This window comes from Ailuropoda melanoleuca, chromosome 4, assembly GCF_002007445.2.
Source record: "Ailuropoda melanoleuca isolate Jingjing chromosome 4, ASM200744v2, whole genome shotgun sequence".
NCBI classification, from domain to species: Eukaryota; Metazoa; Chordata; class Mammalia; order Carnivora; family Ursidae; genus Ailuropoda; species Ailuropoda melanoleuca.
The window spans coordinates 16,417,326-16,441,940 of NC_048221.1; the positions used below are offsets into that span (position 1 = coordinate 16,417,326).

At 54.0% G+C, this 24,615-nt stretch overlaps 1 protein-coding gene across 1 annotated transcript in view; it reads right to left on the minus strand.

Annotated features, from left to right (window-relative positions):
- SCAP (SREBF chaperone) overlaps positions 1-24,615 on the minus strand; it is a 34,133-nt gene that overhangs the window by 4,003 nt on the left and 5,515 nt on the right. Inside the window, exons 2-13 of the mRNA XM_034657205.1 lie at positions 18,105-18,234; positions 8,601-8,758; positions 7,615-7,835; positions 7,343-7,448; positions 6,547-6,719; positions 6,017-6,143; positions 4,581-4,693; positions 3,538-3,632; positions 2,221-2,319; positions 1,868-2,086; positions 653-1,029; positions 1-180 (exon numbers count right to left, since the gene is read on the minus strand). Coding sequence (XP_034513096.1) covers positions 1-180; positions 653-1,029; positions 1,868-2,086; positions 2,221-2,319; positions 3,538-3,632; positions 4,581-4,693; positions 6,017-6,143; positions 6,547-6,719; positions 7,343-7,448; positions 7,615-7,835; positions 8,601-8,758; positions 18,105-18,234 — 1,998 coding nt within the window. The remainder of the gene's footprint in view (positions 181-652; positions 1,030-1,867; positions 2,087-2,220; positions 2,320-3,537; positions 3,633-4,580; positions 4,694-6,016; positions 6,144-6,546; positions 6,720-7,342; positions 7,449-7,614; positions 7,836-8,600; positions 8,759-18,104; positions 18,235-24,615) is intronic.

Genomic DNA, 24,615 nt, shown 5'->3' on the forward strand with positions numbered 1-24,615 from the left:
GGGTCGTCGCCGTGGGCCGGCGCCACGCCCGGCGCCCTGGGGCCGGCCTCCCAGAGCCCACTTGGTCCGGGCTGTCGCGGGCGCCAGGCGCTGCGGCCGTCCTGGGGGTGCCGCCCCTCCAGAGCCTCTCTGGGGTTCAGGCGCAGCGTGACCGGGATGACGGGCAGCAGGCTGATGTACCTGGGGGGGGGTCAGCGGGGTGCCTGCAGAAGGACCCCTCCCCACTTCCCCCAGGGGCTGGCTCCACCGACTCCACTCCAAGCCCACCCTCTGGGGACAGGCTTCCCAGCATTGGGGGGGCGGGCAATGCAGAGCCAAGTTCCTCCCAGCCCAGCTCTAACACCCAGCCTTGCTCTGTGACAGGCACCAGTGCCGCAGAGCCACCACTGCATGCGGGCTGCCTCCTGCCACAGAGTGGGTGACCACTGGCGGATTGATCTCATTCGGGCAGAGGGGCTGGCAGCGACTTGTGACTTCCCAGGCCGGGGGGCCCAGGGCTACTGTCGGGTGGTGGCTGCCTGATGCACTGGTTCCCACCTCACAACCCTATGTGGACTTCTTTGAAAGGAAATGCGGAATTCAAAGCAATGGGTCTCCGGCCTGAGGCGCTGACAGCAGGTGGGGAGGTGGCAGCTGGCACAGCCGAACTCACCTCTTGGCCAGTGTGATGTTGTAATAGCTGAAAAGCGTAGGCCAGTGGCGGAAGGAGAGCCTCCTCCAGAGTTCCTCATCCTCAGGCCCCCACGTTACCTCCGGGACAGGGCTGTCATGGGCACCCTCTGCTGGGCCCCCAGGCTCAGGTGGCTCTCCAGGCAACGTCTGGTTCTCGGGTAACTTAGGGGCATCAGGTGGGAAGATGGAGAAGGCAGGGTCCGGGTGGCTGGCGGGCAGCACGCCACTAGGCACGGGCATGGGAGTCAGGGCGCCCTCGCCCAGCGGGCTCTGTTCGGTCACCTGGGCGGCAAGGTAGGTGCGCAGCCCTGCTGGGTCTGTGTACACCAGGATGCCAATCCAGACGACGGTGCCGGCCTGCAGCGGGGCAGTGGACGTTCAGCGGGGCCTCTGGGTGCCCCGACCCCCAGCAGCCTTGTCCCTCATGCCAGAAGGAAGCAGCACGGGGACCTCAGGCCTCAGGGTGGGGAGAAGACGCAGGCCCCAATCTGTCCTCCCTTCTGCCTCGCCAGGTCCTCCCACTACCACCTGGGCCAACTGCCACTGGAGGGACCTAGTTCCCTTTTCACAGTCATGGTTTGGGTTTCCCAGCCTTGAAATACAAAGAGCGTCCTTGGAACTTCCCCAATCCCCATCTACCGGCTGGGGCCAGAAATCAGGCACCATTCCCATGGACAGCGTGGCGAGAGGGACCAGCTAAGTGACCTGCTCCAGAGACGCCCATGGGTCCCCCAGTCTGCAGAGGGCCTCAGCCTTGCTCCCTCTCCTGGCAGCTCCAGGGGGCGCCACTGCTGGCCACTAGCCAGCCCTGCTCCTCTCCTTCTGTGCAGCCCAGCAAGCCAGTGATTCTGGCCAGCGTTTTCTGATGCCTGCGCACTATGTGGCGGGGAACCCTAGCTTGGGGAACCACGGTAGTTCCAGCCCAGAGCACCCCATCAACCAGGCTCCTGTCCTGGGTCCCTCTAGGGAGGTGATGACTCTTCTACCCCATGCTCCCAGGGCTGCTTCTCCCAGGGATAGGCTTATCACCTCAGAAGCCACCAGGACCCGGGCAGGAGCGTATGGTGGGCAGCTTCCCAAAGCCAGGCTTCCTGGGGCCACGAGGGCCTGAGGGGCACCCCCCACCTCCAAGGCGAAGTGCGAAAGTCCAGAGGGAACGGCGTGCTGGCCCTCAGAGGGCAGGGGCGGCAGGTACCATGATAAGGCGCTGTGCCAGGCGGGTGCGGGCCAGGAAGTAGATGACGCGCAGCCTCTTGGGTAGCCGCAGGTTTCGGAAGGAGGACGGTTGCAGTGTGATGGTGTGGGGTGTGGAGGGCCGCACGGCCAGCTGCCGCTCGAAGCGTGCTGGCCGCCCCACTGGTTTCGCTGGGGGCAGGCAGGCCTCCGAGGGCAGCCGCTTGTTCAGGTCTGCTAGCTGTGGGGGGCGCAGTGGTCGGGGCTTGAGGCTGCTGTCCAGTGGCTGCCCCTGACCGAGGTCTGCACAGCTCCCACCCCAGGACACCCTGAGTATGGCCAGGAAGCGGGGGGCAGGGCACAGTGCAATCCTACCTCCATCCGGCGAATGTCAATGGAAAGGACAGTGGTGAAGAACAGCATCTGAAGGAAGAAGTCTGACACCAGGCCCACGACGGCAAACAGACAGAACTCCTGGAATGACAGCAGATGAGGGGACGTGATGACAGCATGGCCCAGCCCCTGAGAAGCAGCTCCCTGCCTGCAGGCACCTCAAAATCTGCAGGGCAGTGGCAGGCAGAGCCCCGCAGAGAGAAAGGAAATGCCGAGTCTAGGAGCAGCCAAGGAGAGGCAGTGCCAGCTGCTCCCTCCCTCCCCACCAGGGGGCATCAGAGACCCCCCCCCCACCAGGGGAAGTGGAAGGATGGGTGCTCTCCCTAAACCTTCCAATTGCCCTAGGGAGAAGGGCCTGATCCAACCTGCAAAGCCCTGAGCCCCACCATCCCCCTTCCCCAAAAGTCCTCCCCCACTGACCCTCTGGCCCTGCTTAAGTCCTATGACCAATGTGTACCTAGCACCCGGGCCTGACCCCATGCAGGACTCTCAGAAAGCTTCCTGGCCAGTGACTGCACAGCACCAAAGGAGGGAGAGAGGGCAGGAGGGAACCAATTTCTGCCCTGAAACTGAATACAGTAGTGTCTGTGCTCCCCAAGCTCTGTCAACAGATGGGATCTGCTCAGATTTCAGTTTTTCTCCTCTGCCCTTCACCACAGCTTCCACTCCTACCCGGGGTAAGATGAAGGACCCAGCTCATGGTGGCACAGTGCTCATGGCAGCTCTAATGTCCCAAGATGGCACTGTGTCCTGCAGATGCCCTCTGGGTCACCCTATGTTCTCTGCTCACCCCCACAACTCAGTAGGCCTGCCAGCTCTGGGGGAAGGAAGGCAAGGACAAGACGCAGGGCTCCTGTCCTGCAACCCTCGAGCAGGGTCAGCAAGTCAGCGTTCTCACTCAGTGTAGGTCCCCCTCCACCTGCTCGTAGCCCCACAGCTGAGTGGGGGCACTTGGCCAAGAGCAGGAGCCACTCGGAGCAGTGGGTGGTGGCCCTCCCATGGGGAGGGGCATATGTCTGGAGGCTGCAGATGTGGATCAGGCCTAAGCCTAGGAAGGAAGAGGGGACCAGTGCAGGGGCCCCACAGGGCTTCTGCTGAGAAACGAGAAACAGATCTCACTGGACCTGGGTGAGAGCTTCTGAAACAGGCCTGCCAGCAGCACTCTGCATGGAACACCGTCCGGGCAGCACGGGTCCCGAGGCCGGGGTGTCTGCGCTGAGAGGGGACCCCCCGCACAGAAGCTGGGGAACCGAGCAGCTGGCTCCACACTCACCCGCGGGGCAGGCCTTGGGGCCTTACCTGGATGGCGGGCACCAGGGTGAAGTAGCCAATGAGGATGATGCCCAGCTCCGTGGCCATGTTCTTCATGATGGACCAGCTCTCACTGCTGAGGCCTGCAGAGGACAACAGGGCCAGGGGGCCACCACATGGGGAGGGTGCCCAGCCTTCCGAAGCAGCCATTCCACCCCAGGGGCCCTGTGCCCAGGAGCTGCCACCACTGCAGAGCTGCTGCGGGAAGCGGCTGGAGAGCAGAGGAGAGCAGAGGAGAGCTGCAAGCAGCATCAGAGGAAGGGAGAAGCAGGGTGCTGAGATGAGCACATCCGAGAGGAAGGCCAAGTGCCACCCACTCTGGTACATCCGGGCTCCACATACCGTTCTGTCTGGTCCGCACGGGCCTGCCCACACCAGGCAGAAGACCCGAGTGATGGAAGTGCTAGCAGTGTTCTTCCTCCAGCCCCTGCCCCACAGCAAGCCCCTGCTGGCTAAGGGGCCAGGTCCCCTTGTGTCCTCAGAGCTCCCCATCGAGCGCAGGGCCTGGCATCTCACAGAAGCTCACGAAGGCTTGTCGAGTGAACGAACAGCCTGCCCTCGGCCCCGCTCCCACAGACTGGGGGTTAGGAGGAGGAAGCATGAGAGTTCAGACTTCCAGCTCTAGGCTCTCTGCCCACTTTCCTCAGCAACCCGATCCCCAGCTCTGGGCTCTGTGGCAGCTGTGGAGGCAGCGTCACTGAAGTGCCCAGCCCCGGGAGCCTGGGCCGAGTGTGGCGGTGAGAGGAAGAGAAAGCACCAGGTGCCAGTCTGCACAGAGGGCCACCGAACACTGAGCCCTGCAGCAGAGTTCGGCTGTGTTCTTACTGACACATGACCCAGGACAAAGTCAAGTCCAGCGGTTCTGTGGTTCCTCAGGGCACGTGCTAACACGCCCCCAGGGCCTGGTGGTCCACACCATGCTACACCAGAGGTCAGAGCAAGGGCGATTTCCGGGGCTCCCTGTCTCCTCCGCAGCAGGAAGCCCAGCACAGAAGGCCCCCCCAGGGGACCCCCACCGCCAGCCATGTTACCTTGGGCGATGCGCAGCTTCACCTCGAGGTCCACTGGGGTCGAGACCACGGACTTGGTGAGCACCAGCACGTTCTCTAACCCAATAACCACCACAAGGTAGGGGAAAATCTCGCTGGGGACAGAGAGGGAGAGGGTGAGGACAGTGCTAAGGAGGGGCCCCAACACATGCTGGTTCGCCACAGGTTTAGGCCCCAGGAAGGCTGTGGGCTTTGCGGCCTCTAGTGGGAGGCTGCTGAGTGACTTCCAGAAGCACAGGGCACAAGCCCCAGCCTCCCCCGCCGCCCCACACAGGGCCTCTGCCTGCACAGCTCTCAGCTTTCAGGCAGGCCTGGAAGCCTGGCCGAGTGGTCAGCAAGCATCCCGGCCTCCACCGACGCGGCACACGGCGGCTGCCGGCGCACCGCTCTCCCTGTCCCTCCCACACCAGACTCCGCTGGCCGGAGCAAACGCCAGGAGCCTCAGCAGCACTGCAGGCCAAGCCGTCGGGACGAAGTAGAAGGGGGATGAGAGGAGCCTCCAGCCCTACTCACCTCTGCAGAGGCTGTCTGGAGAGCTACGAGCTCTCTGGGAGCTGAGGCTCACACTGCTGGTGAGAAGCCACGAGAGGCAGGGCCACCGGCTGAGGTATGCCTGCTGGGATCCCCCCCGTGGGGCGGTGGAACCCAGGGCTCTGAGGAGGGCACAGGAGACGGCCGCGGGGGAGGGGGCGTCAGCCCCGTCAGGTTCAGGAAAGGAAGCAAGTGTTCCTCGAGCAAGGGAAGTAACAGAAAACACAACATCTCTGCTCCTGCAACCAGCCCCGGGAGGGGACAGGCCAGGCGGTCAGCGACCACTAACGGACGGGCGGGTGGGGCCTAGTGTGAGCGGTGGAGACTGAAGACAAACACGGGACAGGGCTTCCGGCCCAATAGTTGGAGAGAAATGGCAGGAGAAAAGCACGTGTCAATGGAAAAAGTGGCAAATCAGAGTGTGCTTGTGTCTTTTAAAAACTCTGAAATGACCTATTTTATTAGTCACTTAAATGTTTTCGTAGTAAAGGGAAGAAAATGTACATTTCTTAACCTCCTACCCATCTGTGCCTTAACCCTCGAGGAGCAGTATGCATGTGTATATGTAACAGATGAACACACACGCACATCCACATCCACTTACAGACACATGTGCACGCAGAACAAGACCACACACGTGCAGAAACACACGTATATACACACATATGAACACACGCCCTACACACACACCCATACATGTATTATATGTATGTACAGACATACTACACGTCCAGGAGTACGAACACAAGCCAAAGGTAAAGAATGGATCTCTTAAACGTCAAGATAACAACGTGAAGACACAACGCAACAGCAAGCAGTCAGTCCCGGGCAAGCCCAGAGGCTCTCCGGCCTGAAGCTCAGTGGACCCTGGTGGGGACGGGACCTACCCGCCGTTGAGGGTGGGTGTCAGGCCGAAGAGTGTGCAGAGCCCCACAGACATGAGCAGCGAGCTGAGCACTGTGACCACGGCAGCCAGAGCCAGCCCCCACTTGGACTTGACCATGTCGATCTTGCCTGCAGGGCGGAGAGGACACATCAGGGCAGCATCTCCCCCAGACCCGGACGCACCCGGGCCCTTCTGGGCTTATCTCCTAGGAGCAGAGTGTGCCCTGACATCTGAGAAAGGGGAGGACCCCGGTTTAACCCAAGCAAAGGACAGCCACATATACTTCCCCCTCTCAGGGAAATGGTGTGTCTTTTAGGAACCCTAACCCAGGAAGGGTCTTTTCCTGAGAAGCCCAAGAAAGCCTGGACCCACCCAAGCCCGAGACTGTGCGGGAGGACGAAGCCCTGGCTTTTGTGAGCACCAGGCACGTACGACATCTCTGCCCAAGCCACTTCCAGAGGCGGGGAGCAGGTGGTCTGGAATGCGCATTTAGCTTGCAGAAAGCCCCCAGCCCCTGTGCTGTGGACCTACGTGTGGAGAAGTAGATGTAGGCGAACAGGATGATGTAGGTGGTGACGAGGGGGATGAGTTCGGCAATGCCAATCTCCTCCTTGAAGTGCACGTGGACCAGGCTCTCGGCGCGCAGGCTGCAGTTGGGGCTGGGGTGCAGGAGCATGAGGCGGGCCCGCAGGCTGCCCAGGAACCTGGTCATGGAGTCGGGGGGGGAGGGGGGAGACAGACTGTCCCTCTTGGGCCAGGGGCAGAGACGACTCCTGGAAGGCAGGTCCATCAGGGCTTCCCTCCTCCCCATGCTGGAGGGCGCTTTTCTGTGGTGTCTGAGCTCCCCCTCAGGAGCTCCCCCGCCTCCCTCCTCAACACCCTTTCCTGACCAGTCACAGCACTCTGAGTGCCCGAGGCCCAGGACGGCCAAGCGGAGGCATCTCCGGTGCTCTCGCCCTCGGCAGGGAAGGCCTGCGGCCACTTCAGGCTCAGAAGCCACCCGCTGGGGACTCCCGCCAGAGGCTCCAGAAAGACCAGTGGAAACACCAGGACAATGAATTCGCCTTAGTCCCTTCTTCTTCTTTTTTTTAATTCAATTACCCAATGTATAGTTAGTCCCTTATTCTTAACCAGGCGTCAGGTCACCCCCGCTCAAATGGGAAGACAGAGTATCCTTCAGTCTAAGGGAGAAACATTTCAACAGGAGGCCTGAAAACTGCAATTTCCCCGAGGGGCATTCCGGACACCCTAAACCAGAACGGGGACTACTCAAAGCCTCATGCCATCCCACAGCCCGGCCGGGAGTCCCAAGCGCCGACGGCCTTACTTGGCATGGTAGCGCTGGAAGACCAGTGTGATGGTGTACGAGACCATCCTCTTCCTGGTGTAGAGGCTCACCCCGCTGTCCTTCCCAGGAACGCCGAAGAGCAAGTCTGCACGCAGAAACCAGCAGGTACTGACACCGGAACACGGCCACCGCAGAGCCACCAAGGACCCCTCCCTACCGCCCACCCTAAGAAACAAGGGGTAACCGCTGATCTGCCAGGGTGCCCATCAGAGAGCACACGGTGACCCACAGGCACCCTGCCCCGGAGGTACCTTTGAGCGTGGCTGAGGTCTGTAAGGTTTTGGGCTCGTGCTGGTGGATGGTCCCGATGATGTCAGGATCAGCATGGAAGCGTTCCCGGTCATTCTGCCAGAAGTTCCCAGGGGACAGCAGCAGGCACCCATGCTCAGGAAGTAGGTTCCGGAGCTTCCTGAGGCCTGGCAGCAGGTCGGTCACCTGCAGGCACACCTCCTCCAGGCCCCTGGTACCGGAACTGTGCAGGAGAGAGCACGGGGCACCTGCTGAGCCTTGCGCACAGGGAAGGCGCGCTGCACTTACGGGGAGCCTCTGTCATCGGGCTCCTGGGAGGCTGCTACCTCAAAGAGCCTACGGATTAGGACAGCAGGGGAAAGTTCTTCCAGATGGTCAACAACCACACCATGTGGCTGATGGACCTTCACAGGACACGTGAGGCCCCAAGCCTCTCTGAGAAGTGCCTTCTGGGAGCATGCACAACCTCTCACCCACTAAGATGCCTCAGCCAATTCAGTGGGCAGCTGGGGTGGGAATGAGGTGCTCCATTCCATTCACCGAAATGTGTGTCAAAGCCCTCAGCGAACTACAATCCCAGCAGGTGAAGCAGCCTGTGAAGCCAGCACACTCCAGAGACCCACAGGGGGCCGGGGGAAGTGACCCACAGGTGGAGCGTGCTTCTCCTCGGCCTGACCACCATCACGTCCACGCCTCAGAGCCGCCGGGCAGTAAGCCACCTAAGGCGCAGGACAAGCAGCTCCCTGTCAGCTCAGCACAGGCTCAGTGCTGACGACACCTGCTCTGAGACCCAGGGACGGACTCCCTGCGCCCTCCACAGAGGTCCAGGGGAGTGAAGCCATAATGGCCCCACAGGCTGCTGAGAAACGCAAAGGTGGCTTCCCTGCCACTCTTCTCACTTGTTCGATTTGTGCCGAGCTGGACGGCACCCCCCCTGCCCCATCGGTACGGACAGATTCAGGGAGGCTGGGGTCACTGGGAGAGATACCTGTCTCTCAGCACGTGGTTCCGGATCTCCTCCACCAGCTGGAATGCCCGGGACAGAGGGGAACGGAACACATCCACTGCCAGGAGATTCCTGTGCCAGGGAGACACCGAGGACTTCACAAATATCTGCTGGATGTAAGCCACGGGGGCACCCACGTACTGCAGAAGAAATAGGGGACCGGTGGAAAAGTCAGCTTGGCACAGGAGAAAAAGAGGCCCACATTGAGGAAGGGTCTACTGAGCAACTACGATGGGCAAAGCATATGGAGCCCAAAGGACAGGACTTCAAAAATGAAGATGTCCACAAGAGGCTTTTTACCATCTATGAACCACTTTCCTACACGCTTGCCAATAGACCAGGGGTCGGCCGACTATGGCCACAAGCTCAATCAAGCCCAACACCTGCTTTTCTAACTACGGTTTTCCTGGAACACAGCCGTGCCCACTCCATTCCATACTGGCCCCAGCTGCTTTCACGCAATGATGGCCCAGGTGTGTTCACCCCAGACTGTGACCCACAAAGCCTAAAGCACTTACCATCCAGTCCTCTATGGAACCGGCCTGCTGACCTCACAGTGGACCCTAAGCTCCCAGTAGAGTGCAGCCTGTCTTACGGATCCTGCCACTTGCAGGTCAGCAGATTTTAAACATCCAAAGACCCAATTTTAAATCCCAGCTCTCCAACTGTACAGCCTTGAAAACATGTTGGACTTCTCTGGATTTCAGTTTCATCACTGTGAAAGGGGGTGACTGATATTCACCCTGCAGCATCAAGAAGACGCGCACACACACACCCCTCCTGCCACACGGACCCACAGACACACACAGGCATACAAACAGCACATGCAGAGATTAAGTACTCTCAGAAATATCAGCAATAAACAGTTGCGGCACATCTTTACATCGACCCCCCGCCCCCGACAGTCCTACGAGAAGCAAGGCGACTCCCCAGGCTTTCATGACTCGTGCAGGGTGGTGCAAGGGCCCAAGCCCATGTCTCCTCACTGAACGTCACACACTCCCCTCACTAGAACCTGCCATCTGCCTGGGAGAGCTAACAGGCAGCTGACCAAAGAGTTCAGACGTGTAACAGGCATGTCTGAATGACTCCCAGTGATGGAGAGGTTTGAAACACCCCCAAAATGAGGTCCTGGATTAGCCGTGGCAGGATTACGGCCCAGGGAGACACTGCGTGGAGCTGTGAGGTGGGGGAGGCCTGGCAGGAGAGGAACAGGGAGGGCCTCGGAGAGCACAGCCAGTCTAGAGAGCACAAGGGAGTCCTGCCAGGTAATACCAGAAATCACAGCTAGAACAAGCGGGGGCGAGGGAGGGGGGGGAGGCTGGGAGGACGCCTGCCCCAGCGGCCTGGAGACTCAGCAGCTGACAAAGAACAGCCCCGGGGGGGCTCTGAGAGGAAGGCTGACCAGACGACAGCAGCGCTCAGGAAGCCCACTCTGGAGTGCGGCATCACCTGGTGGAGGCAGGGCGAGACAGCCCACAGCCGGGCCGCAGGGAGCTGCAAGGGGGGTCTCCAGGACTGTGTCGCAATCAGGGACTCCCAAGGGCAGGGGAGGAGATGAAGGAAGGTCACTTGGCCACTCGAGGAGAGGTTCTCGCACAAACAAGGGTCAGGATGCTGAACACGAGCAGCAAGGTAAGGCCTCCTGTGCCTCTAAGAAGTTTACAGTTATGAAGCCATGTCTTACAACGGCTCTGGCAACAGAAGGCCTCACCTGTTTTGTCATTTGCACTGGACGCCTGTTAGAAGCTGCCCGGAGGCACAAGAGGGATTTGGATGGAGTTAGCTGCCGCAGGCTCTGCCCTGAGCAGCAGCTCATCCGCTCAACGCCTCACCCAGGCCTGAGTGGGGGAGAATTCGTCTGGAGACGACAGCTCTACAAGGAGAGCCACCCCAGGACAATCGTCCCCAAAGCCTGTGAAGGTCATGACGTGTCACCCAGGGACAGCACGGCACTGCAGAGCCTCTAGGCCCGGGTCTGTACCCGCTGGCCACAAGGCTGTGTCCCACACGCCACCTCCTCTGTCCAGTGCCCTGCTGGGGCCACCCCTCCACCCTCAGGCCCACCGAGCCTCTGCGACTGAACCCTTAGTGTCCGGGCGGGAAACTCCTTCCGGCTCCTGGGCCCTCCACTTCTTCTCCAGCCCCCTTCCTACCCAGGCACCTTCTCTCCAGCCAGGACCACCCAGGCCACCATCTGAGTAAGGGCTAACAAACATGGCTCAGAACCAGAGCCTTCTCCCTGGGATCTAGGGACGGCTCTAGAAGTTCTGGGAGCATCTTGCTCCCCCAATTTTTAAAAGTTTCTGCCTAAAGTGTACATATTATGATTGCCATCATCATTTTTAGGGGAGAGGATCCTTGGCTCTCATCAGATTTTCATAGGAACATGTAATCCCTTTGCCCTAGACATCTCTTTCTCTGCTGTCCTTCCACTAGTGCCGGGTAAACCCTCTACTCATTCGTTTGCACGCCCTGTCGGGAAGCCCACCAGGCAAGAACCAGGGAATAGTGAGTCCCACTGCACAGCCCTGCTCCCTGGCTTTGGCTGGGCTTCCCTCTGCTGGAGGGCTCTTGCCTCACCCTCCCTGATTTCCAAATGAACTTCTCAAACAGCTATTCCACGTTTTTGCAACTCTTCCAAGGTCTCCGTCTGCTCATTTAACAGGATTGTAGCAAATTCGTCACCCAACACAGGCCCCCTCTTCTGGGAATCAAAATTCCCTTACAGTGGTTTATTCAATAGGAATAGGCATGCCTCTTACCTCAGTCTGGGTTCCCCAGGAGCAGGCCCTAAGACGGGGCAGAAAGCACAGAGAGGGGAAAGGGACAAGGAACAAGGCAGGGAAAGCTGCCACCAAAGGGTGTTACTGGACAAGTGACCTTCATGGGTAACGGGGTTTAGCTGAGTCATCCCACCTAAGGGACTAGAGAGCTATTACATGGCCCGCCGTGCGGCTACTGCTTGAGGGCTGCTCCTAGGAGACACCAACGCCCCCGCACCTCAGGCCTTGCTGCCCCTGACATCCTCTGACATAGGAGGTGCAGGGACTGGTAGCTGGCGGGCAGGCGCTGAAAGGGCAGCGGGGATGTGGCCAGGACCCCACCACTCCCAGTGCTGGGCTCTATCACAATCGCTAGTGGAGATCAAGTGAGAATCAGACATGGAGACAGACATGACACGCGGTACCCAAAGGGAGTGACCGCGGAAGCGTCCGGGCCCGGGGATCCAGGTGCCCGCAGACACAGAGTGCAGACTCCCTACTAGACGGAGCTTGCGGCAGGCCGTCTTCTACCGTGGCCCCAGGCGCCCCCACCTCCCGGTGCTCACGCCCACACGCAATCCCCCCGAGAGTGCGCTGCGCCTTGTGACTGACTTCTGACAAACAGATGACAACAACAGTAATGAGATGTCGTTTCTGAGATTAGGTTACAAAAGATTATAATCCTTGGGGACGTAAGGCTGAGTGAAATAAGCCAGTCACAAAAAAACAAGTACTGTACAATTCTACTAATACGAGGGACCTAAAGTAGTAAATGTACAGCCACAGAAGGAACAACGCTGGTTGCCAGCGGCTGGAGGAGGAGGGCGTTATTAATAGGTATAGAGCTTCTGTTTTACAAGATGAAAAGTTACAGAGATGGGCGGTTGCACAACATGAATGTATTTAATACCAGCGAACTGTGTACCTACAAAGGGTTTATACGGTAAATCTTATGTTGTATATTGACACGCACATACGTGCACACGCACATAACTGGAAAGAAAAAGACTAATTCTTCCTCCTTCCCCTTCTTCAGGGGCCGCCACTCTGGTGAAGTTATGAGCCCTGTCATGAACTTCTCTGGAAGGTCCACGAAGCAAGGAACTGAGGGGACCCTCAGCCCACACACGGTGAGGAAGGGAGCCTCTCAGCTCAACAGCCTGCAAGAAACCTGTTTGCCGACTGACCACGGAGCGGGCCTGGAAGCAGATTCTCCCCAGCCCGGCTTGGAGATGAATGCAGCCTTGGCTGATACCTTGAGTGCAGCCTTGGGAGACCCTGAGCTAGAGGACCCAGATAAGAAAACCAAGGCCCAGAGAGATAAAGGATATGTCCAAGGACAGAGCTGACAGGCAGCTGAGCCAGGATTAAAGCCAGGGCCGCCCAATTCTCAAGCTTGTTTTTTCTCAAAAGCCAATGTGCCTGGGTAGTCGGGAACCATGCGAGTTCCCGCAGGAAACAGGAAACAAATGGGAAGGCCCAACACAAGCAGTGCAGGAGGGGAGCTGAGGTCTTAGGGATCCCCAGGGTCTCTAGCCACCAGCATTCACAGCATGAGGCGCTGACCAGAGCTCCTTGGAAACCCCACGTCCAGGCTCAGCCACGACCATAAATACCGCAGCGTTGGTTCTGGAAGCCCAGTTGGCTCTGCGGCCGGCCCGGCAGGGCTTCATGGGAAGTTCGGGTTTCCTGATGACCCGGTCTAGGGAAGCCAAGCCAGTGCAGAAGACCTCAAGCTTGTTTTATTTCTGTTTCTTTAAACACAGTCCTTCCTCTACATTCAAATAGAGCAAGCTAGGGCTCCAGGGAGTTTACCTTTACGCTGACAACACCCAGGGGCTCTCTAGAACAGTGACAGAAGACGCCTGTTACTCAGCAATTCTGACAAACAGGGCTCCTGATCCTTGTCCTCCAGCCCTAGGCGTGTAAGGGGCTGCGGTGGGGGGGGGGGGGAAAGGCGGGGAGGGAGGGAAGGGCAGGCTCAGGGGACCGAGCTGGGTTCAACTTCTAGTGCCAGCCCTGGCTGTAGGCCTTGGACAATGGTGTCTGCACTCTCTAAGCTCTAGGCTATTCCTAGGGAACAGGGATGGAATCCCAGACCTCACACATCAACTGGGAGGACCCAAAAAACAACACATACAAGCCATTCGGCAAAGTGGCCAAAAAATGTCAGTTATATGGGGTTACACTACCATGGCTTACAACCATTAAAATTAGATTTGGCGTTTCCTGAAGACAATCCCTCCACTCCTTTCACACCCCCAGCCTTCTCCTAAGCATGGTCACCTCCGTCCCCAGGTTTCTCCAAGTTCAATACAACTGATCCTACTGCCACTTTCCTCATGTCCTTGCCTCTGGGGGACTGGCTTCCCACTGCCCATACCCTCAAAGTTGAAACCCCACCGCCGCAGATTCAACTTGGCCCCACCTACCTTATCACCTATCGTTCTCCAAGAAAAATGCCTCACTTGACATCCCTGGTCCGCTACAGAAGCCACACTGTTTCTCTGTCCAACAAGAAGCTTTTCTTCAGCATCTACTACGTTAAAATACCGGACTGCACACGCTTGAATGGAACATAATTCCTACTGGGTGGAAATACAGAGCAGAGAGGAGAAACAGGGCAAGAAAGCTGGGGAAGGCTTCCTGGCATCTGAGCTCAGGCTGCAGGCCTGCTGTGCCCCCGAGGGCAATCCAAGCATTTGAACTTTGCTCCTTCGCCAGAACTTTGGCCAGATCTGATCAATGACAGTGACAACAGTGACAGCCACAAACGTGTCAAAATGCAAGTGATGGGCCAGGCACCGCACTAAGCCTTGGCATGCCTTCCAGTAATCCTCTGACAACTATGATATAGATAGCATTACCATCCCCACTTTATGAATGCCGAAACAAGGGCACGAAGGTGTGACGTAACTTGCCCAAGGTCACACGCGTGTGTAAAACGCAAAGCTTCTACCACTTCTGCTTTGTTCTTCTCTTCCTCTGGTGAAAGCCTCTCTCTTTCTAGAAAGTGTCCCTCCCAACCTGACAAAGCCATTAGTTAGTGACTCCGAGAGAGGGTGGGCCTGACTCAGAGCACCAGGACCCCGCAGTGGCTCAGAGATCGCTCTGCAGGACCCACAAAGGCAAGAATGCCCAGCGTAGCTGGCATCCCGCTGTGGGGACACTAGAGCAAAAGGGAAGAAAAAGGGCTACACAGAAAGCCATCTCCAGCTTACGGAAAGACTAGCAATTCAGTAAAAAGAAATCCAAACGACTTCATTCAAAATGGGCAAACACCTAGAGACACCAAAGGAAGCCATGCAAATACAATGAGCACCTGACATGAATCATCTGCAAGGCAAATGAAGACCACAAGGAGATTTCTCCACGTATCCATTGGAAAGCCTTTTTAAAAACTTGTACCAAGAGCTTTATGGCATAAAGACTGAACTTTAATGTATGGAAATTTAAAAAAGTATCTTAGGAGGCTGACATATGTAAACAGAATGATGCTTCGCCCCTGCGGTTTTCCCCAAACCCACAACCCCAGTCTAATCCGGAGAAAAACTGAAAAATCCCCCTGGAGGGCCGCTCTACAAAATACTGGCCGCTACTCAACACTGTCAAGCTCATCAGAGATAAGGAACGTGTGCAAAGCTGTTGTAGCCAAGAGAGGCCGCTGGGGAAGCAACCAGTGAATGTAATGTGGTGCCCTAAATGGATCCTGGGAGAGATGTGGTTTCCTTAGTTCTCCTTAGTTCCAGTTTCTCAGAATTTCCTTGTTTTTGATAACCTGACAGTTTTAAGGAGTTGTGGGGTCAGGTATTGTAATAAGAAGTCCCTCAACTGGGATTCATCTGATGTTCTTCCCATAATTAGGCTGGGATTTTGGGTTTCTGGGAAAAAGACAAGAGGGAGAGGGTCTCCCCTTGTCACACATCAAGGGTATATGCTATCAGCCTGATCTATCACTGCTGACGGTGACCCTGACCACCTTGCCGGGGAAGTGTCTGCTTCTCCGCTGTAACGTGATGCTTTTCTCCCTGTCTCCACGCAGTGCTCTTTGGAAGGAAGTCACTGTGCACAGTCCATGCTTAAGGAAGGGGAGTTATATTTCACCTCCTTGAGGGCAGAGTATTTACATAAATTATTTAGTATTTGTGCCCAGATTTATCTACTTCCCCCCATTTACTTATTCAATCATAGAACTCAGATATTTATTTTATACTCTGGCTTATAATCCAATACTACTTTGCTTTATTGCAAAATATATTCCATTTTCCAGCATTGGCCACTGGCAGCTCTTCCAGTGGGTTCCTGTGTCCCTTTGATATATATTTATTTTAAACTGACATCTTTGTCTTCTCTTTCTAACCGGACTGAGATCTCTCCAGAAGCCGTGAGGCTCTGTGTGTCCCCTAGATCATCACCCTGCCGGGCACACTGAAGACACGCAATAAACATCTGCTGAATGCCGGAAGGAGCCGAGGAAGGATGTCCTGGCTCCTGGGTGGGCAGCAGGTGTCTGCACTGTGCTGCCCGGTGCCTGAGCCTCCTGATTCTCCGTGGGAAGTGGTCCTCTCTCGTTCTCAGCCTCATGATGGAGACAACCAACAGATGAAGCCAGTCAACAAAGTACCCGCCTCCACCACAGGATCTGGGATGGGGACAGGCAGGAAACCTCACTCAGGATCAACCTGGCATCCTCTCATCCTGCACGGGACTGCCTATTGCAACAACACGGGGCTGAAGCTGCCGGAGTTGCTGCTGGGCGGATCAGGAGTGGCGCTCACCGAGCAGAGAGGTGGGCTCCTCTTGAGGCCCAAGCCATACTATCCCTGGGTTCTAGGACTCCAAAGACGCCCTTTTTGCTTACTCTGGTTTGGGCTGAGTCTTCTGTTCCTTGTAACTAAAGCTCCTATTTTGCTGGTCTGAATTTTTAGCATGGATTGTCCGTGGAGGTAAGGTAACTGACCGCTGACCTGCACAGTACCAGGTGACTGCACCGAGGCCTTCAAAGCAGGGGTGGGGGGGTGAAGAGAGAAAACAAACAATCCTCTGATTGTTGAGCCCTGAAGTTATTTGTACACCTGCTTACTATCATCATCCCAGACCAAAGAAGGGCACAATGGAAGTTTAAAGAGCTCACAAACACGTCACCCCCTCCCCCAATAGCTGTAGCATTAAATGTCTCTCCTGTACCGTCAGGCCCACTGAACTCCTGGAGTCACGCAACATCTGCACAGACCAGCCTGCTGTGACCAGGAGCCAGTGCCACTCTGTGGTACAAGTGCATCCAGAGGTTAATGAAGGTAAAAGGTCTGTACCAAGAAGGGCCCATGCTGCGGCAATGGTCAAGCTGGGACATGAAGTCACAGAGCTGGCTTCTGCCAGCATCAGACCATGCTCCCTCTGACCTTGATGGACAGAGTCCTAATAAGACGGATTCATGTACAGCTTAATACACACCCAGCTGACCAGCTAGGTCTGTTTAGTACCAGCAGGGCTAGGTTTTTTAACAAGATACCTGATGGCTACATTACCCACAAAGGAAACAGGGAGGAACGTACACTCACTGTCAGAGAGAAGGCGGGAGAGGAAGAGCTCTGTTCTCTGAGCTTTGGTTCTCTTCCTTAACAACACACTCAGACCAGCACGAATCCACGGGACCAAAGCACAAGTGGAAGGAAGGACACTTTATCCACCAGCTGGCAGGTAAAAGCTTTAGAGATGGGCTAACGGAGCTTGTAAGATTTCCGAAGAATGAGTCCAGTGTCACAGTGAGTGAGTTCCCCAGCCTGAGACCCTCTACTGGAGCGGCTGTTACTTCCTCGTGGACATTAGTGCTCAGCTCAGAGACAGTCAACCAAGGACAGTATGGTCCAGAAGCAGCAGGGGTCAGAAGTCCTGGGGTTTGGATGCAGTGCTGACCCCACATAAACTAAATAACAGAGGCCCTTCGTCACTCTGGGCCCCGCTTCCTTAACTGTAGAAGGTATTAAAAAAAACCCCAGGGGCACCTGGGTGGCACAGCGGTTAAGCGTCTGCCTTCGGCTCAGGGCGTGATCCCGGCATTATGGGATCAAGTCCCACATCAGGCTCTTCTGCTGTGAGCCTGCTTCTTCCTCTCCCACTCCCCCTGCTTGTGTTCCCTCTCTCGCTGGCTGTCTCTATCTCTGTCGAATAAATAAATAAAATCTTTAAAAAAAAAAAAAAAACCCAAACACAAAAACTCAACTCTTTCTACCTAACTGCGCTGTAAGGAGAAAACGGACCTAACCAATCTGAAAAAATGAGGTGCGCACTGCATACACTGATGATGTCAAGACTCCGATGACAGAACATTCTCTAGGGATGCTCCACGGTCAGTCATGGTTCTCATGACCACCTGGGGCAAGGAGGAGATGGCTTGTCTGCCAGAGCACTGCTCGGCCCCGCACGTGGTGTGTGGGCAGCCTAGCTAGGAAGCCAGACCCATCTGGCCATAGCGACAACAACCACAGGTCCCAGCCCGTTGTAGGACAGTCACATTTTTGTGTCATTTGGGGTTTCCTTTCAGAAAAGGTTATTTGTTAACTGTGTGACCAAGTATTTGCGGTGTCTCAGCAAAGCCGGTCAAGCGCACGTATCCACCAATCAGAAGCTGGCCACCCCCACTCTCACTCCCAGAACCCCTGCCTTGGCCGATCTCCACACAACCCTAGGGGCTCTCTCCAGCCACACGCTGAGCACCTACCCACTCTGGCCGCTCACTGGGCTCCCCTGGTTTGTGGTCAGGGGCCGCAGGCGGGGGCGAGTAGTCCTTCACGGGCGTGGTGAACTCCACCGGTCCTGTCCCTGGCAGGGGCAGTTTCAGCAGCGGGCAGCTGAGACGAACAAGAAGGAGAGAAGGGTTAGAACATGGCAGGAGCATAGTGTGTGCCGGGATGAGTGACGTGGGAGCCACCACAGGTACTCTGCGTTCTCCCTGCTGGGGCTGTACGTGTGTAAAATACCAGAATCATAAAACTTCCGGACTAGAAAGATACACAGAAGCCCCCTAGATCAGAATTTTTTAAGCTCATTTTTAGTCACAGAAAGCTTACAAGGAAGTCCAATTCATAAAACAGACGGGTTGAATATTTTTAGAGATGTAATAAAGATGCTAAAAAAAATTTAAAAAAAACTTGTCAAATTAGATGTAAGTAAGACTATAGTAAGAAACTGGCGGGGCGGGGGGCGCCTGGGTGGCTCAGTCTTTAGGCGTCTGCCTTCAGCTCAGGGTGTGATCCCGGGGTCCTGGGATCGAGCCCCACATTAGGATCCTCCGCTGGGAGCCTGCCTCTTCCTCTCTCACTCCCCCTGCTTGTGTTCCCTCTCTCACTGTGTCAAATAAATAAATAAAATCTTTAAAAGAAAAGAAACTGGCGGGGAAATCTATAAAAACCCCGAAGGATCCTGATGCGTATTGCTGGACAACTGCTCCAATGTAAAGAGATCACGAGAAAATCGTATAGAACACCACACTGAGGGTGTGGTTTACACTCAGACCCACCATTCACATGGGAAAACCTTGGCCTTATATCAAAAAGCTGGCAAACTGATGTGCACTTTGTTTCACATCTTTTCAACAAAACTTCTGTTTTTAATTGAGAATTAGCTTTTATAGAATATGATGCACAAATCGTAACTATGTAGTTCAATGAATTTTTACATACACATTCACCTGTGTAATCACTACCTACATCAAGCTATAGAACATTTCCAGAACATCAGAAGGCAGCCTGTGCCCTTGCTCAGTGAAGAGCATCCCCCAAACTACTATCAGGGGGACACCTGGGTGACTCAGTCAGTCAAGCGTCTGACTCTTAGTCCCAGCTCAGGTCTTGATCTCAGGGTCATGAGTTCGAGCCCTGCACTGGGCTCCACACTGGGCGTGGAGCCTACTTAAATAAATCAAAAAATAAAAGGAACTTCTGGCACCATAAATTAGTTTTGCCTTTTTAATGGCTTATAAATGAAATCACCCATTCCATGTGTGTACTCTCTGGTGACTGGTTGCTTGCACTTAAATTTTATCTGCTAGATTCATCCATAGTGCTGCGTGCAGCCAATCACCCTTTCCCGCAGGTATGTGCCATCCCACTGAATTATACCTCAGTGCGTGTTTCCAATCCACTGTCAAGGAACCTGTGGCTGGTTTCCAGTTTCAGTTATTAAGAACAGAGCTAGTACAGTCATTCTTATATATGGCTTTTGGTGGCCATAAGCACTCACTTCTGTTGGGTATGCTCCCAGAAGACAACTTCTGGGTGTGAGGGCGCACATGTTCAGCTTCACAGACAACACCAATTTTCCAAAGTAGTCGTACAAATGTATGTTCCCACCAGTAGCGTGACAGGAGTTCCAACTGCTCCAGAGCCTTGCCACCTCTAGATGCCGTCAGGCCAATTAACTGTACCCATGTCGAGGAGGAGGCAGTAGGGTCTCTCTGTGTTTTCAATGTGCAACAATGTTGAAAATTCTTTTGCACACTTGTTGGCCATTTGGACAAATCCTCTTGTGAAGTCCTTCAACTCTTTGACTCTCTTCTCATTGATTTATAGCTCTTTTTATATTTTAGTTATGAGTACTGAGTCCTCTTCATAGCCGCATGTTTTCCTCCTAGTACTACTTTCACAGCACCCCACCAGACTTGGGGTATCATGTTTCTGTTCTCTCAAGGTATTTCCTGATTTCCCTTCTGATTATTTGACTCGACTCACTGGTTGTTTTAGGATGTATTGTTTAACTTCCACTTATTTGTGGATTTTCCAGTTTTCCTTCTAGTATTTTTAGTTTCATTCCAGCGTGATTGGAAAAGACACTCTATGTGATTTCAGTCTTCTTTCATTTATTAAGACTTGTTTAATGTGCCTAACATATGGTCTATCCTGGAGAATGTTCCATGGGCACTTGAGAAGAACATCAATCCTGCCGTTGCTGGGTGTTCTCTACACGTCTGTTAGGTCTGGCTGGCAGACACCGTTGCTCAAGTCCTCCATTTCCTTATCATCTTGTCTGGCTCTTGTATCCAGTACTGAAAGTGCAGCATTCAAATGCCAACTATAACTGTGGATTTCTCGATTTCACATTTCAATTCTGTCCATTTTCAATTCATACATTTTGGGGCTCTGTTGTTATTAGGTGTGTTTATAACTGTTGTGCATTCTTGCTGTATTAAGGCATTGATCAATATGCAATGTCCTTCTTGGTCTCATAACCTTTTCAGTGGTATCTGATAATCATACAGCCACTCTAGGTCTCTTTCTGTTACTATTTGGCATGGATTTTTTTCCCATCCTCTTATTTTCAGCCTCTTTGTGTTCTTATATCTGGTGTATAGTAGGTATCTGAAGTGTCTCATAGACAGCAATACAGATGGATTATTTTTTAATCTAATCTGCCAATGTCTTTTTTAATAGAAGAGTTTAATCCACTCACATCTTATGTGATTACTAATAAGGAAGGATTTATTTGTGTCACTTATTTGTTTTTGCATGTCTTATGACTTTTGTTCCTCAATTCTTTCAATTGCTGCCTCTTTTTTTTTGGCTGATTTTTGGTAGTGTGCCACTTTGACTCCCTTCTTCTTCTTTTTTCTGTATTTTTCAAGTTATTGTTTGGTTACCGTGGGGATTACAATTATTATTAACAATTTACAACAACCTAGATTGAATACTGTTGCTATAGAGGGGTTCTACAGATGTGAGCAGGCAGGAGAAGGGGTCAGCAACCTTGAAAATAAGAAAACTGAAATCATCCAGCCTGAGGAGCTTAGTTTCAATAGGATCTAAAAACCTATAGATCTATAGTTTCGATAGATCTCTGTCTCTCCCCTTTTATATTGTGATCACCACAGATTACAATTTATACACTGTATGCTCATCACCATACATTTAAAAAATATTGTTCAATGCATTTGCCTTTTAAAGCCCAAAAGACAAAGAAAGATGTTACAAACCAAGCCAAAAGCTGCAAGTCTGGTTACCTTTACTAGTGTTATTTTTAATTACGGTGTCAGATTACCATCTAGTATCCCTTCATCTCAGCCTGAAGGACTTTCTTTAGTGTTTCCTGTAGGGCAGGCTCGTGGTAACAAAGCCCCTCAGCTTATGTTTATCTGGATATATCTCAATTTCTCCTTCATTACCAAATAATTGTATGGTAGAATACACCATTCTTGGTTGAATTTCTTTTACTCACAACTTTCAATGTTATCCCACTGCCTTCTGGCCTCCATGGTTTCTGAGGAGAAATCAGCTGTCAATCACAGTGACATTCCCTTGCACAACTGTTTGGAGGTAGGTGTGAAGGGCAGTCTCCAGACTTGGCTAAGGTTCTGCTCTGGAAAGCTCCACACAGCACCCGGGCTGAGCCCTAGGCTCTGCGTGTGGAGAGGAGTCCGGGGGCCTAGAGCGAAGCCCGCAGGAGCTTGAGCCCGACTACAGGATGAAAGCAGGCAGTACACTCCGCATCTACACCCACTGCCCACAGCACCGCTGCTCCAAACACACCGACAGAACTAGGGGCAGCCTGCTTCTCAAACTGTGAATTATCAAAACATCTGTGAATTCCAGGAGTCTCAACACGGCAGCCGGAAGAGAAAGAAGGGCAGTATACTCCAGAGCCTCCACCTTTCTTAGGATAAAGTCTCTTGGGAAAAGTCCATAGGCTCCCATTCATTCTCCACCCTTGCCCTGGAGCCACACAATTGCTCTCCTGCTTCTGAGGCTCCGTCCCTGCTGGAACACACCTGCCTGTTCTTCTCCTAGATAACTCCTCTTTGAGGCCTCAACTGTGGTACCACTTGCCCCAGGAAGACTTTTCCCTTTCCCCAAAGTCTGGGTTCCCTTTGGTAGCTCCTCCTGTGAGCTACCAAAGTGCCCCATACTCACCCCAACATGGTTCCTATCAGTGACAGTGGACCTGTCACTAGTGATGGTTTCTTCCACTGAATACCTATGCGCTAGGCACCAATCCCAGTGCCTTCCACCTATTTGCTCATTTAAGCCTCACCACAACCCAAGGAGACATGCAGAAGCTATGTCCCCACTAGAAAGCAACAAAACCAGTATGTCAAGACAGGCAGCATGGCACCAGGGTCCGTGCTCTTAACATCACACTCGAATACCTCGTATTGCATTTGTTTTGCTAAAAAAAATTTAGATGACCATATATTCCTTTTAACGTAGGCAAAGAAAAACACCAAGAAAAAGACTCTACCAAACTGCAAGATGCAAGGGAATAATCACCATCCACCGCTACCAAATTCTACCCAAAAGAAAAGCTTGGAAGAAAAGTTGTCAGGCAATTTTCAGAAGTAAAAACACTCACTTTTCCAAGGTTAGAAAACAGACTAGAGACATTTAAAGAAACGATCTGGGGATTTCTACCACCACCCCCATTACTTCCGCAAAACTCATTTCTAAGACCAGATTGTATCTTGGCTTACCCTGATCTTACAGGGGCAAAGGAAACGAACCAGGTCTCTAAAGCCTCCCCTGCCTTTCCTGTCTCAACTCCGCCCATCCAGCCACTCAGGCCAAGCACTTTGATCCTGACTCCTCTTTTTCTCATACTTCACATCTAGTCTTCAGATAATCCTGAGGGCTCCACCTTCAAAATATATCCAGACACGGCCACACCTCATCACCTCCAGGCCTCCCACTTAGACTAAGCAACCATCAACTCTTGCCTATGCACTAGCCTAGCTAGACTCTGCCTCTACCCCTGAAATCATCTCTCTTAATCAGGTATGGACCTGAAATCCCAAACCTCCCCCACCACCCAACCCCATAACTTTCTGTTGCCACACCCGTACAGCCTGCTCCCCGCATGTGACCACCCGACACATCCCCACAGGCTGCCCTCCCCTGACCCCCTCCGTTCTTGTTTCTGGGCACCCTGGCTCCATTTACAATTTCCAACTGCTAGCACTTGCATTCTTTCCCTGAGACTGTTCTGCTGCTGTCGGAGGCTCTCTGCCTAAGTGCTGGGAACTGACGCTAGCTGGAGGCAGCCCTCAGCCGGCAGCTGCGGACGCTGTTGTACAGATCAGGGGATCACGAATTACAGCTATGGCCCATTTTTGTGTGGCCCATGAGCTAAGAATGGTTTTTACACATTTAAAATGTTATTTTACACAAACAAGGGGCGCCTGGGTGGCTCGGTCGGTTAATCATCTGCCTTCACCTCAGGTCATGACCTCGGGGTCCTGGGACTGGGCCCCACGTCGTAGGGTTCCCTGCTCAGCAGGGCGTCTGCTTCTCCCTGCTCGTTCGTGCTCACTCACTCTCTGTCTTAAATACATAGAATTAAAAAAAAAAATCAAAGAAAAAACATGTGACAGAGACCATATGGGCCTTACTCTCTGGCCCTTTAGGGAAAGGTTTGCGGACCCCTGGCACAGACTGTCCAACCCCCCACATCCAGGTGGGAGCTCGGAGGTGGCCGTCCTATACCGTTTCTCAGCACTCCCCAGTGATATGACCAGCTGCCTGTGGGGGTGATGTGCTGGATGCTACTGCTTCCTTCCTGGCTCACTCTCCCACCTTGCTGCCAGGGCTCATTTCATCCAAATGCCTGCCTAGCCTTCAAGGCCACACTGCCTCTCTACTCCTCTGTCCCCAAGCAGGCAGGTGCCTCTCCTCTATACCCTATGGCAGCCTGCAATCACTGATCCCAGAGACCTCCAGTCATCTGCATGATGATCCAAGAAACAGAGGGAGGGGACATGCCATTTTAATTTCTGCATCCCCAATGCTAGTCACATGGAAGACAGTCAGGAAATGTTCAGGACGAGTTATCTTCCAGATGGCCCACGCAAGGCTGACTTCATGGATGTATAACCCATACTGCCGCATAGGACCCTAAGCACAGAAGGTCTGAGCGCTTGGGGTTCAATGCTCTGCAACAACGGTATGGAAATTCTTAATAAATTTATCTTTAAACTTATGTTTTGAAGTGAAGTCCATCACAATGGAGCGTGTGCTGAGGGTATGGAGTGTAGGTTCACCGTGGTCCCTCCTCCCTGGGACACGTTCTTGACCACCAGCTCCTCCACCCCCTCGCATCCCAAGACCTGGCCTTGCCCTCCCTTAGCCACGTATCCCCTTTGCTGCTGCCCCCTGGCAGGGGCCTGAATGTAAAAACAAGAGGAGTCAGGGGCGCCTGGGTAGCACAGCGGTTAGGCGTCTGCCTTCAGCTCAGGGCGTGATCCTGGCATT